The sequence below is a fragment of the Gavialis gangeticus genome, unplaced genomic scaffold, assembly GCF_001723915.1.
Source record: "Gavialis gangeticus isolate Ggan-Ray unplaced genomic scaffold, GavGan_comp1, whole genome shotgun sequence".
Taxonomy (NCBI): domain Eukaryota; kingdom Metazoa; phylum Chordata; order Crocodylia; family Gavialidae; genus Gavialis; species Gavialis gangeticus.
In genome coordinates this window covers 34,576,129-34,590,840 of record NW_017729027.1, presented here as the reverse complement: position 1 = coordinate 34,590,840, position 14,712 = coordinate 34,576,129, and the positions used below count along the sequence as shown (strand labels likewise).

Below are 14,712 nucleotides of genomic sequence, written 5' to 3'. Positions count from 1 at the left end.
GTATTTAAAAAAGGACTTCTTGTTGTCCTTAATCCGGGAAGCCAGCCCCTGTTCCATCTCTGCCTTGGCCTTCCTAACCATCCCCCTACATCCCCGAGCAACTGCAGAATAGTCCTCCTTAGTGACGACCCCTCCTTTCCATTGGGAGTAAGCCTCCTTTTTGGCAAGAAGACATTCCCAGATGTGTTTAGTGAGCCATGGAGGCTTATATGCTCTCCTGCCCCCTTTGACCCTCCTGGGGATTACCTTCCTCTGGGCTTGGAGGATCGTCTCCTTAAGGAGCTATTTAGCTGTAACTTTTAGACAAGCTATGGTTTCCCTCTTATTCTTCCCTTCTGCACGTGAAAAAAATACATTTTTTCTTGACAAGGTACTATACAAATGTATAAGTATAGATAAGTAACTAGAATAAACTTTTAATAGCATACTGGTATGGAGAATTACAGATCAAACCAATTTTATGTATGGTATAAAACTGCATATACACACAGGCTTCACTGGGACTCTACTAATTTATATTACCTAAAGAGATAGTACAATATTAATAACAGCCAACCATTAAATATGTTCCAATTTGAAACAAAATGTCCTTTGAACTGACAAGTAAATCATGGAACTTTTAATTACAGTGCCTGTCTTCTAATGGATTGTTTCCGGATTTCATATTTACCTTAGCTCCTGATAATCCTGGCTTCCCTTGTATTCCAGGTTCACCTTTATCTCCCTATTAATAAAACAACGTTTAAATCTTTTGGGTGTGAATATAAAATATAAAGAAATGTTTCTTAGATTCTGGCTATATATAGGCATTCAATTGAAGTTCTGCAAAGCTACAAAGTTGCATCGAAGGCAGGCACTCTAGCTGGGGAGTGCAGATAATTGACAGCTTGTCCTCTGCCATCCAGGGAAAGAAAGCAGGCTGCCAGTGATCACCTGGCAGCTGCTGAAAAGCAGCATCTTCCAAGGACAAGAGTCCAGCAAGAGTGGCAGTGGTGAGAAGAACTGCTCTCCTCACCCTTGCCAACCATAGTACTGCAACTGCCAGAGCCCCAGCTCTTGCTCAGGCTTTTATAGTGGTGGCAGGAACTCCTACATCTCAACCAGCCCGCTCCACTGATTGACAGAGCAGCCAAAAGGGAGCGTCAGGGGGAAGCTGAGGGAACTCTCACCACTGCTCAAACAGACTTGGAGAGTCCAAGGTCTAGTCAGGGGTGACAAGAATTGGCACTACTGCTTGAATAGTCCCAGAGAGAGCTGAAGCTGTTCAAGATACTTCAGCAACTGGCTTTCTACAGGGCTTCCTGCAAGCTCATTATTGGATAGGCTATCAAGGCACCAGCTGTTCTCGTCCCCACTTGGGGGTGGGAGAGCAGAGGACTTAGGACAATGGGCAGCCCATCCTTCTAAGCGAAACTAAGGGTATCATATGCAGTGCTATGAATCTTCTTTCTCTAGCAAACACTGGCCACACATGTGCTTTACTGTAGAGTGAACTAACTAGCTGCAGGGTAAAGCATCACCATCTACACATGCAACAGTATTAGGCCACAGTAAGTAAATTAATGCCTCAGTAAGGTAGTACTGTTGGGGACAGTACTATCTTATGACGGAGTAATTAACTGTGATTAAACACAGATGTAGATATAGACCATGTGCATAAATTGCACCTGGTCAGGCTAGTTAGTTAGGGACCAGATTTCTCCAGCCCACCACCTAGCCACACACCACTGCACTTTCAACACCCTAGTGCCCCAGCCAGCCCCTCTGCTGCCTAACACTGCCACCCAGAGCCCGGGGCTGACACCCCATACCCTCTGGCAGCCCCGACCTGTTCTACCTTTCACTGTTCTCATTTCTTACTGTTCTCCTTGCTTACTCAACAAAAGGGCTTGCAAGCACTAGGACTTGCTTGCATGAAAAAATATTTGTTTTCATATTAAAAACTACATGACAAATAATCTTTTTAGTTTCTTAGATTATCTTTCTATTAAAGGTGAATTACTGATTATCTTGATCCTGTGGTGCTTACAGAAATGAGAGAGTTTTGAAAGCACTGAAAAATCCAGTTGATTGTATTGTGCAGACTTGTACAATACATTTCTTTCCTCAACACAAAGACATCTATTTCGTTTGAGAATGCCGTAAAAATACATTTTATTTTAAAGTGCATTCAGTGTCAACCTAACTTGGTTCCCCTTGAAAGAGTTGCTTGTAAACTCTCAGCAACAAGGGCAAAATTAAGATGATGCTGAGCACTTATAAGAATGTTACCTTCAACATAAAAGTTAATATTTATATGTATCCAAATATCAATTGTTCAACTGAAACTATGTATATATGGATAGAGGCAAGTCTCCAAGTATAAACTAAATATTTTCTGGGCCATATTATGAAATGTTTATTCAATCAAAACTCATGCAACTTAAAAGTTTATACTAGCAGCTAAGTATGAATTTATTTAGCAATTTTTTTTTTTTGGTACTACGGACATGGGTCAAATTCCGTCTTACTGTAACTCTAATGCAATCAATAAAACTACATCTGAAATAAATTTGGCTTAGTAGGTGGAAAAAGCAACACAACTTTATTTAACACAATTAAAATATAAATAAATGTAATGTAGATACAAAGTCAGGCTATATACTGAGAATTATTTGGCCCTTAGTATTCAAGAACATTTTCCAGGGCTGCAGGACTTGGAACTAAACAGATGCCAAGATGCATGACACAACAGGCATGGGCTGGGAAGCTTTATCAAAGCTATTCAGTATTTTAAAAATTGCACATAAGAGTTAGATATGGTGAATAATAGTATTCAGTATTCTAGATACCAAAAAACCCTAAAAAACTGCATAACACATGGTTATGGAACTTTGTAATCTATAATTTGGTAACACTCCACTATTCATCCCAATCAGCAAATTAAAATTAATGCCCTCACCTTTTGCCCAGGTGCTCCAGGTAGACCAGGTGCCCCTTCATGACCTATTGTACCCTATTTATTAAAGGAAAAAAAGAGGATTTAGAGGGTCATAGCTGTCCCTCTCAGCTGTATTCCTTATTACATGCATAATAACACAGTACAGAGACTGAGAATATCTTTTAAAGTTTATGATAGTCTTAATCCACCAAACATTTTATACAAAATGAAACAACCTATTCAAGGGAAAATACTGTCGGGGGTGGGGATACTTATTAGGATTGTGATGCTTCTCATAGTGGGACAACTCATTCAAATCAAACCCCTCCCACCTATGGGCTGATGGTCAGCCCCATACTCCACAAGAGGTTCTTAAAGTAACACAGATAGAACTGGGATTACAAGGTTCCTAATACCATTTTAGATTATTAACAGAAATCGGGGTGTGTCCTCCCCTAGTTGAAACTGCAAATTGTGACTTGCCTCCACTCCCTTACAGAATGGGGAGTTTGTGGAACAGAAGGTTAATCTTTGGGATATATAATTATTTTTTTCTTTATCTTTGCAGGAATCAGAATTGGCGCATTCATTCAGAATCCAATACTTCTACCATTTTTACATGCAACAATTCATTTTGTAGCATAGATAAGTAAAGCTCATAAGCATACATCACAGACTTCTTTAAGAGAATGATCCTCCTTTTCCTGCTTTCCACTGAGAGAAATGTGTTGATAAAGAGATATGTAATTGTATTTGTTCCAAAAGAAAACGAAAAACCATTAGAAGTTTAGCCTATGCCTGGGTTTCTCTCTTTTTTACTTAAAGTTACTCCAAGTATATTTTGGAAAGAAGCCAAACCTTATTTTTTAACCATGTTTTCCAAGAAGGGATTCCCATTTACAGAACTTTCCACATCTGGTGTTAATATATGGTTTTTATCCCTAGTTCATCAAACTTTCTCTTTGGACTCTAGAATAGCAGGTTCAATAAAAATCATGTACACATTTCCTGAATTAATATTCTCTTTTTGGACGCATGCATACATTTAAAAACAATACTTACTGAATAATTATTATCGATTAATACAGGTAATTGATTTACTGAAATACAATAGGCCCATCAGCCTGACTTCTATCCCAGGGAAGGTCTTAGAAAAGTTTATTAAAGAGGTCATCCTTAATGGACTGGCAGATTCCAACACCCTGAGGGATAGCCAGCATGGGTTTCTTGCAGGTAGGTCTTGCTTGACCAATCTCATCTCCTTCTATGACCAGGTGACTATCATCTGGACAAGGGAAAAGAGCTTGATGTCATATATCTTGACTTCAAAAAAAAACCTTCGATCTGGTATTCCATGATCACCTCCTGGCAAAACTGGCCAATTGTGGCCTTGGGTCCACCATGATCCACTGGCTGGAGAACTGGCTCCATGGCTGGACCCAGAGGGTGGTAATTGATGGAAGTCAATTGTCATGGTGCCCAGTGACCAGTGGGGTCCCCCCAAGGCTCTGTCCTTGGACCCATATTGTTCAACATCTTCATTAATGATGTGGACATTGGCGTCAGAAGCGGACTGGCCAAGTTTGCCGATGACACCAAACTTTGGGGCAAAGCATCCACACCAGAAGACAGGAGGGTGATCCAGGCTGACCTGGGCAGGCTCAGCAAATGGGCAGACGAGAACCTGATGGTGTTTAACACCGAAAAATGCAAGGTTCTCCAACTTGGGAGGAAAAACCTGCAGCATCCTTATAGGCTTGGCAGTGCTACGCTGGCTAGCACTACGCTTGGTAGCACTAGGGAAGAAAGAGACTTGGGGGTCATGATTGACCACAAGATGAACATGAGCCTGCAATGCAATGCTGCAGCTGGTAAAGCAACCAAAACACTGGCTTGCATCCATAGATGTTTCTCAACCAAATCCCAGGACGTCATTCTCCCCTTGTACTCGGCCTTGGTGAGGCCGCAGCTGGAGTACTGCGTCCAGTTTTGGGCTCCGCAATTCAAAAAGGATGGGGAGAAGCTTGAGAGAGTCCAGAGAAGAGCTATGCTGTCAGGAAAACAGGCCTTACCATGACAGGCTGAGAGCCATGGGGCTCTTTAGCCTGGAAAAGCACAGGCTCAGGGGTGATATGTTGGCCACCTGTAAGTTTATCAGGGGTGACTACCACTACCTGGGGGAACATTTGTTCACCAGAGTGCCCCAAGGGATAACGAGGTCAAACAGTTATAAACTACTGCAAGACCATTTCAGGCTGGACATAAGGAAGAATTTCTTTACTGTCCGAGCCCCCAAGGTCTGGAACAGCCTGCCATCGGAGGTGATTCAAACACCTACACTGAACGCCTTCAAGAGCAGATTGGATGCTTATCTTGCTGGAATCCTATGACCCCAGCCCTCTGGGCAGGGGGCTGGACTCGATGATCTTCCAAGGTCCCTTCCAGCCCTAATGTCTATGAAATCTGTGAAATCTATTAAATCTATGAATGTGACAGAAGCTTGCAATGCCACAGAGCTGATCAAATACTTGGAAAATAGTCTTTCTAGAACATTTACAACAATATTTTCTAGTAATCCAATGGATGTGTGCTATTATTTAAATGAACCCGTTTTCATACATGCATAAATAACTGCTTTCATAGAGTACTGAGGGTTAAGAAGCTACTCAGAGAGGACATTTGACAATGTTCAAGTTACGGGGAATTTACAATTTTCATCTAGGGTGTGTCCTCAACATTCTTCCCCTCCACAAACCAGATGAGCAATGCCAGTCCTTCTATGGGTTGGATTCAGCCAAGAAGCCTGATCTGGCTGCAGGGGCGAGTGGAGGGAGAGCAGCTTGGCCTCAATCCTGTTGTATGAGAGGTCAGGAGGAACATCACAGTCCCAGTCCTGCCTGTAGTGGGGAACGGAGGGAGAGAGTTGCCCTACCCTGATCCTGACACATTTGAAGGGAGGGGGAGAACAGCCCAACCCCAATCCTGCAGCACATGGTAAGGAGGGAGAGGGAGAAGAAAGGAGGAGGGCCAGACCTGATCTGGCCATGCAGGGCTTGGTAATTTGGCAGCAACATTAACTGCCATGCCTCCTCTGCTGCAACGTTTCTTAACCCATGGGGAGCCCCCATGGGGCAGATGCTGTGGCTCCACAGGCCACATTTGGCCTGTGGGTTGGGAGTTGAGCACCCCTAATCAAGTGAATTAGTACAGATGAGCAGACGTGATTCTGGCTTAGTGTGAATGACAGAAACTAAACTAGTGTACCATACCATCTACTGCTTCCTTTCACTACATAAGATATGAGTCCAAGTCTGTGTGAGAAGCAAACCCACATCTTTCTAACCTAGATATTATTAGAATCTAGCCGAGTCAAGAATTATAATGTATACTTACCAAATGTGAACTAATGTGTATTTTATTATCAATTAAATTCAAACATAATATGTTTCAAGACTGAAAATCCCACCTCAAAAGGACAACACATGATATTTAGGCTAATTTCTGCTTAATTTTTTTTATACAAACTTATTATGCAGGCTTTCTTTTCTCCTTTTCTAGCTGAGGAGTGTTCAGTTTATAGTAGAAATTCTTGTTGCTAGTCCCTGAGTAGGTGGCATTGTACTTTGGCACTACCAAGTTTAATTTCATTTTTATTGCTCCAGCTCTCAGGGTCATCCATACAGCTATTAAATGTGTGCAATAGAGCCTACATATATTTACAACATGGTACCTATTTCATATACCCACTCCTGGAGTTTTGCTTCTGCTTCTGATAATTTCCATTTCCATACTTTAATTTCCATTACCTATCTTGCTTACTACTGGTAACAATGTCATCTGCTCTGAAAACTGAGACAAAAGTATTTATTTAGTTTGGGTGGGACCTACTTAATTTAATTGCTTAATGTACTATGTTACTGCATAGTGGCTCCACTTTCCTTGTCCTCTTTTTATTCATGTAGATAAACATTTTTCACTATGTGTTTTAATTTTCTTTTCAAGATGCCATTCAGCTTGACTTCTAATAATTCTCACTATTTCTAGACATCTTGATCTCTAAAGATGTAGCCGCCTTTGCTGAGCAATCTCATTTTCCATTAGTTGTGTGCTCTCTGCTTATTCCCAATACTTTATTTTCAGGGAACCAGGTTTTCTGTGCGCCATGGAAAAATGCAGTAAAACCTGGATTTTCTCATTTTGAGAAGAAAAACACTGGGTTTTCCCTTGCAGGCTGGCAGAGTTCCAACAGGCAAGGGGCTGAGGGGACTGGGAGAAGGGTGATCAGCAGGGGGTGCCATGCGCATGGGTGCACGTACACATGCACATGACCACCAGGCAGCCTGGACAGCAGCTCCCGCAGGTACGTCAGGAAGTGATGGTGGGGGGGGAGGGGGAATTGAGGCCCCCATACTGAGGAAGGGAGGGAGGAAGTTGGGTAGAGCTAGGGTTGGGGCTGCTGCAGGTTTGGGGCCCAGAAAGGGAGAGGGATAGGGGTGTGGGTGGCTCATGTGGAGGAGGAGCTGGCTCCACCCCACTGCATCTACTCCCAGGGAGACCACTGGGGGGTATGTGCCCTGAGATTTGTGCACAGGGTGGGGTGGGCTGTCTACTGTGTGCCTGGGCTCCACACCCTGCTGCCTTCTCCCTAGGGCCTTCGCAGCCCAGTGGGTGGGACTCAGTGCAGCAGAGCAGAGCGGGGTTGGGCAGGGAAGCTCATTGCCAATGCAACTGCACTGCCATGAAGAGGCACCCCCACCCACCTGGCAGCAGTGGGGTGGGTGGTGCAGAGCTGTGCTCCTCACTGCTGCCAGGCAGGCAGGGGGCACTTCACTGCAGTGGCACTGAGCGTCTCTGCCCGGCCCTACTTTGCCCTGCTGTGGCAGGTCCTGCCTGCTGGGCCATAGAAGCCCCAGGGGGAGGGGAGCAGAGCAGGGAACCCTGAGCCCACAGCAGGCAGCCTGCAACGCTCCCCCCCACATGGTCTCCACTCCAGCTGTGCCACCCATGTGGGAAGGGGAACCAGGCTCCGCACTGCTCTCTGCCACAACAGCCACCACCTCCCACAGGTAGCAGTCAGGGCTCAGGCACTTCTGGAGGGAGCAGGGGGCTGTGGACCTGGGTCCCAGGCCCTGTAGCCCTGGTAGCTGGGGGCACCCACTGGCAAGGCTGTGGGATGTAGCAGACGGCTGTGGATGGGGAACGAGGGGTACCAGCAGGTGTGGAGAGCTGTGGTTGGGAGTGAGGGGCAGTGGCACCAGCAGGGGTAGGGTGGCTGTGGGTTGGGAGTGAGGGCAGTGGCATGGGCAGGGCACCCGCATATAAAAGCTGCTCAGTGCCACAAAGCAGTGGGAGTGGTGGGGAGAGACAGCTGCAGCTGGACCTGCATCCTAGTCAGCAAAGAGGGCAGGGAGAACTCTACTTCTCCATGATAAAAAACCTCAAATCAAATGCCAAAATATATAGGTATTTAGAATTTATTTTATTACAGTGATTGGAGGCACTAATAGGCTTCTAAATTGCTCTAAAACCGTAAATATATCAATAAAACATGGCATTCAACTGATACATACATACATACATACATACTATTTATTTATTTATACACACAGAGTGGCATTTCATTTTAATCATGGAAGGACACAGATTTGGGATTTTTAAATCAGAGAATCTGTGATTTTTAAACAGAGGAAACCAGGATCCCTGCTTATTTCCTGCTGCCTGTTACTGTTTTCAGAATGGGAAGAGAAAAAGGGAGCAGAGGGAGTTTGGCCTTGGGGTTTTTCAGTCCCTGCTGGAAGATGGGCTGGGTGTACTGGAGCCCCCCCAAGGTTGGGGGGGAGGTTCCAATTAAGCCACTCCACCCTCCAGCACTGGCTGGGGAACCCCTAGAATGAGTTCCCTCTAGCAAGGAGCAGCGGCCATTGCTAGAGGAAACCGACTGCAGGCTCACAGCCAAAAGCTAGGTTCCCCTCCCCCCTGGAACCAACAGTGAACTTCTGTTTGGTCTGGAAGATCATCATAACTCAGAACACCTCCTGCAAAGCGTTTTCAGTTACAGTGAGGAGCTGCACTTCTGTCTGCACCCTGAGGTGTTTATTCTATTCTGTTCCATTCAAATTCTTGTCTTGTCATTGCCCTCATCATTGTAACATCTGAGAACCTTCTGGTAGTGATAAGTAGTTTAACTAATATTTATTGCAGGTTCATGTTCTCTCTCATACTCCCACTATAGGCCAACTGTGAGTGCTCAGTGCAGTCTTTTGATAGGACGCCAGGTACATCGTTCGTGTGTGCGTATGCAGAAGTATTTATTTTTAAGATGATAAGGTTGAAAAAATTAATTACTTGATAGCTATTATATACATGAGGAATAAACCTTAGATAAGCTAATTACCAGACATATAATTTAAATCACTACTCTGCACTTCATACAAACAGCATAGAACATAACTTTAAAGGGAACTAAAGTATTTTTTCTGATGCAGTGTATAGAAAGCTTAAGTGTACAAATCCAAATTAAAAAGCAAAGAAAGTGTCTTAAGTAAAAATAAAACAATTCAGCAACATGAAATTTTATGTTACTCCTCCATTTTTCCAGGACAGTTGTATTTATGTGGGAGATAAATTAATAAATTACTTATGCTGGCAGTGTAACAAGGGTAATTATTACTTAGGAGAACTTGTTTCTGAAGAATTTCCCCAAAGTATTAAGTATAAACCATCAACAGGCTTTCCATCTGTTTTTTTCTGGAAAAAACATTTTTACTGTGACTAATACAAGGAAAAATATAAGGAAAAATCCCACTCTATTTTTTGATTGAATTACCATATAATTTTAAATATTCAAATATTCCATGTATCAATTGCATATTTATTTTATCAAGTGATATAAGATCCACTAAATCGAACTGATAGTAAACATCAGGAAAACTTATTCAAATAAATCACAGAACCAAATGGTAACCATTTACAAATTCTAAGGAAATTTTGAAGAGACTATACTAGGTAAGTTACTGAATGGATAGAACCTAGAAGTAACAATGTGACTACTAAAGAATCTAGTAAAAAATATAAGTGGAACAGCTGTATTCAAGGACAACCTAAATTTACAGTGGTTCTATATACAAGGAAAACTAAAGTAATGTATGTTCCCTGATATCATGTCTTCATCCTATACTTATTTACACTCACCCTCTGCATTATTGGTATCACAGCATGTGGGAGAGAATGCTCCAAAAGAACAGGAGTAAGAGCCAGGATCCCACTAGTGTCACTTTGCCATCTGTTTTCCACTCAAATCACAGCATGGTAATTATTAACATTGCTGCCATATCCTCCCACCCTTTCCTTTCTCAAAAACATGCTACCCACTTGGACAACTATGCTGGCCCCATCTGAGGGCCAACCAGAGATGTGCAACTACTGCAGCTATCCTAAAGAATGGGATAGGAATTACCTTTTTATCTTTCTTGCTCCCTTTGCCAAGTAACCTAAGCTAGCAGTGTCTCATATAAAAGGTAAGACTGAAGATGAGGAGAGAAAAGAAATCATGTTCTAAATTTGTAAGTCATGCTGGCAATGCAGGAACAGTGAGATATGATTTACATGTACTCCAATAAACATAATAGCTGTTATGGTCATCAAAGGAAAAAGACTACAGAATGAACAGTATGGATGTCCCACAGATCAGAAATATAGTTGTTGCTGTTAAAACTACTCATTGCATTTTATCCTCAATGATGAGTTCTAAAGCCTCCCAAAACAAAAATAAAAGTTAGCTCACCAATGAACAACAGGAAACAACATGAGGAATAAGTCAACATAGGCTTCATTAAATGAAAAAAGTGAAAGAATGAAGCAACACTTATCTGACATCAAGTTCAAAAGCTAACATAAGCCTGTAGCAAAACACTTTAGCCATCCTGAATGCTCCATTGCTGACCTCAGAGTAGGTTTTACAGAGTAGAATTACAGAATCATAGAAGAGTACGACGAGTAGGGACCTCCAGAAGTCATCAAGTCCAGCCCCCTGCCTAAAGTAGGATTATCCCTATCCAAACCATTCTATAGAAAGAAAGCCATTGTCTAACTTCATAGCAAAACTACAGTCAACCCAAACACAACACAAAAAATCACATCCTAATCTGCCACAAGTAAAGCAGGAGGCCACAGCAACCAATATCCTGCTGCTGGAAAGGTTGTTAAAATACACAAAAGGTCCCAGAAAAAGGGGCATGCCCTCCACTATGTTAGAAGGCAAAAACCTCCACAATCCATACCAATCTGACCATGGAGTAAAATTCTTTCCCGACCCCAAATATGGCAATCCATCTGATCCTGAGCAAAGGGGCAAGACCCTCTAGCCAGGAACCTCTGGGTTTAGGTCCCAGTAGGGAGCACTGGCACATGCCAGTAAAAATCCCTGGCCTTGGCTGCAGCCAAGAACAAAATTTCTAAGGAATGTGCAGCAGCAGGAAAGGGAGAATTTCCCTCTCAGCTCAGTACAGCAACCAACAAACCCCAGAAGCCATGAAATACTAACAACAGAACATACGCATAGCTATGCCTAAATCATCTCTGACCCATGCCTGTCCAAGGGTGGAGGTGTTCTTCTTGAATATCTCCAAAGCTGGAGATTTAACAGCTTCCCTAGGCAGTAATATAACAAAACTTTAAAAGCCAACCTGAACATGAAATTGCAGAACAAGAAATCAAGCACAGACTGGATTCTGTTAAGTGTGATCTAAACAGGTACAACACATTCTTATCCCATTACCTGGATTAGCTTTTTTGATTCCTATGTCCCTATGGGTTTGTTTGCCTTTCAGCACTGACCCCTCTTCCTTCTCTTCTACCTCCTCCCATCCCATGTGTTTTGTTTTTAAAATCACTATTTCAAAGCCTACTCTATGTATGTCCTTTCATATCTTCTGATAAAGTGAGCTCTTACTCACAAAGTTTATGGATCTCTGATTCAGTTAGTCTACAACGTGCATCTATACACACACACGCGCGCGCGCGCTCTGGAAAGTGTTTCAGATGTTTCTAGAATGGCGAATGCTCTGACCCCTTTCCAGTCACAAATGGTGTCAAGCAGGGCTGTGTGCTCACACCTACCCTCTTCTGCATGGTATTCTCTGCCATGCTGTCAGATGCCTTCCAAGACAATGATCTTGGTATGGGGATCAGGTACCATTTTGATGGAGACATCTTCAACCTGCGCAGGCTCCAAGCAAGCTCCAAAGTCCAAACAGCCACAGTTTGTGACTTCCTCTTTGCTGACAACTGTACATTATGCGCAGGCTCACAGGCTGACATGCAACAGTCCGTGGACCTGTTCTCATTCAGCCTACAACAACTTTGAACTCACTATCAACATGAAGACTACCAAAGTGATGTTTCAACCTGTACCTGGCACAACACCGAAGAAACCACATATCTCAGTTAAAGGCCAACAACCGTCTAGCTAGGCAGCAAGCTCTTCCGTGCTATCCACATCAACAACGAAGTCAACAGGAGGCTAGCAAAAGCCAGCATGGCCTTCGACAGACTCTATAAGGCAGTCTGGGACTGCAGAGACATCAGAACGTCAATGAAACTGAAGGTTTACAAAGCCATCATTCTCCCGTCTCTCCTTTATGTCTGCGAAACCACGACCATCTACCAGCGAAATGCCAAGAAATTAAACCACTTCCACCTCTGCTGCCTGTGAAAGATACTAACAATCAAGTGGCAAGACAAGATTCTGGACACTGAGGTGCTTGGAAAAAATCAGCCCTCCCCAGTATCTACACCCTACTGAAACTGGCACAGCTAAGATGGGCCAGCCACCTTTCAAGAATGCCTGACATTTGTCTTCCAAAGAAAATTTTCTATGGTGAATTGTCAAATGGCGTATGCTTTTGTGGTGCGCCAAAGCAGCGGTACAAGGACACCCTAAAAGTGTTCCTAAAGAGTTTTGGCATCGACCCAGAGTCATGGGCTGCCAATGTGGTCAGGAAGGCTAACTGTACCTTGCCATGCATCCACAGATGCATCACGAGCAGGTCCAAGGGGGTGATCCTCCCCCTCCATACAACATTGATCGGGACGCAGCTGAAGTACTGCATCCAGTTCTGGGTGCCGCGCTTCAGGAGCTATGTGGATAGCATTGAGAGGGTCCAGAGGAGGGCCACTCGAATGATCAGGGGGCAGCAGGATAGGCCCTATGAGGAGAGGTTATGGGACCTGAACCTGTTCAGCCTCCACAAAAAAAGGCTGAGAGGGGATCTGGTGGACACCTATAAACTTGCCAGGGGGGACCAGCAGGCAATGAGAGAGTACCGGGAGTAACAAGGAACAATGGCCATAAGTTGACTGAGAGTAGATTCAGGCTAGACATCAGGAGGCGCTACTTCACAGTCAGGGCAGCTAGGATCTGGAACCAACTTCCAAGGGAAGTGGTGCTTGCCCCTACCCTGGGGGTCTTCAAAAGGAGGCTAGACAATCACTTAGCCGGGGTCGTGTAACCCCAGCATCCTTTCCTGCCTATGACGGGGAGGGGTCAGACTTTATGATCTGCTTAGGTCCCTTCTAAGCCTACCAGCTACAAAACTATTCCAGGGTGAAAAATATCAATCTCTAACTATATTCCTTCTATGTCTTGAAAATGGATGCTCCCTGTTAAAGGGTTTTCCTTTAAAATATAAACTATAATTCTTTACTGATCGGCACCTCTCTCCAAATATATATTGATTGTTATAGCATCTTTCTGCCTGATCAATATGCATAGCCACCCCAAATACAAATTCTCAGAGATTATCCTCCCTTTTGCCAGCCTGTGTTTCTCTGAGATTTGAATAGCTATTGACTGTCACGGACATTCTTGACAGTTAGCCACCTGACTGAGTCTTCCCAGCCATGCTATAAAATTAAGTCTGTCTGTCAGGTGAATCTCTACACACACACACACACACACACACACACACACACACACACACACACACGAACCCTGGCAGACCTATCATATCCAACCACGGGACCCTAACTGAGGAAATATCAGGTTTCGTTGAATCAAACCTAAAACCACTTGTCACCCACAGAGCAAGTTTTGTACAAGACACTACAGACTTTCTAGGGAAACTTAAAAACATAGACCACCTTCCCAGCAACACCCTCCTAGCCACCATGGACATTACCAGCCAATATACAAACATCCCACACCAGGATGTCATCCAAGCCTGCCTTACATATCTACAGGAACAAGATTACAATTCAGAATACAGACCCAAAGATATTACTGACCTTATACACTTCATTCTCACACACAACAAATTTCACTTTTAATAACCAACACTTCCTCCAGACGATGGAAACAGCTATGAGCACCAAAATGGCCCCACAGTATGCCAACCTTTTTATGAGCCACCTGGAAGAAGACTTCCTCAAGAACTGCATCATCAAACCCTTGTTATACTTAAGATATATCGATGACATCATAATTTGGCCTGAAAACCTACAATCTCCGATTCAGTTCCATCAGAAATTCAGCTATCACCATCCCTCCATCCAACTTTCTCTAGAATACTCCAGCACCAACATCTCCTTTTTAGACACGATGATCAGTATCCAGAATGATAAAATACAGACCATGTTATACAAGAAACCCACAGATCAACATACATATCTGCACAGAACCAACAAATCACCCTAAACACACCAAAAAAGATGTGATATACAGCCAAGCCCTCAGATACCACCAAATTTGCACTGAAGAGAACACCCAGGATTGCCACCTCACCAATCTTAAAAAG

The 14,712-nt window shown here is 43.4% G+C and overlaps 1 protein-coding gene across 2 annotated transcripts in view; it reads right to left on the bottom strand.

Moving 5' to 3' along the window:
* The window catches only part of LOC109299990 (collagen alpha-1(XXI) chain-like), a 200,378-nt gene that overhangs the window by 24,745 nt on the left and 160,921 nt on the right, over positions 1–14,712 (bottom strand). For both annotated transcript variants that reach the window (XM_019520549.1, XM_019520551.1), the window contains 2 exons: positions 2,942–2,995; positions 671–724 (listed from right to left, as the gene is read on the bottom strand). In XM_019520549.1, the coding sequence (XP_019376094.1) occupies positions 671–724; positions 2,942–2,995 (108 nt within the window). The remainder of the gene's footprint in view (positions 1–670; positions 725–2,941; positions 2,996–14,712) is intronic.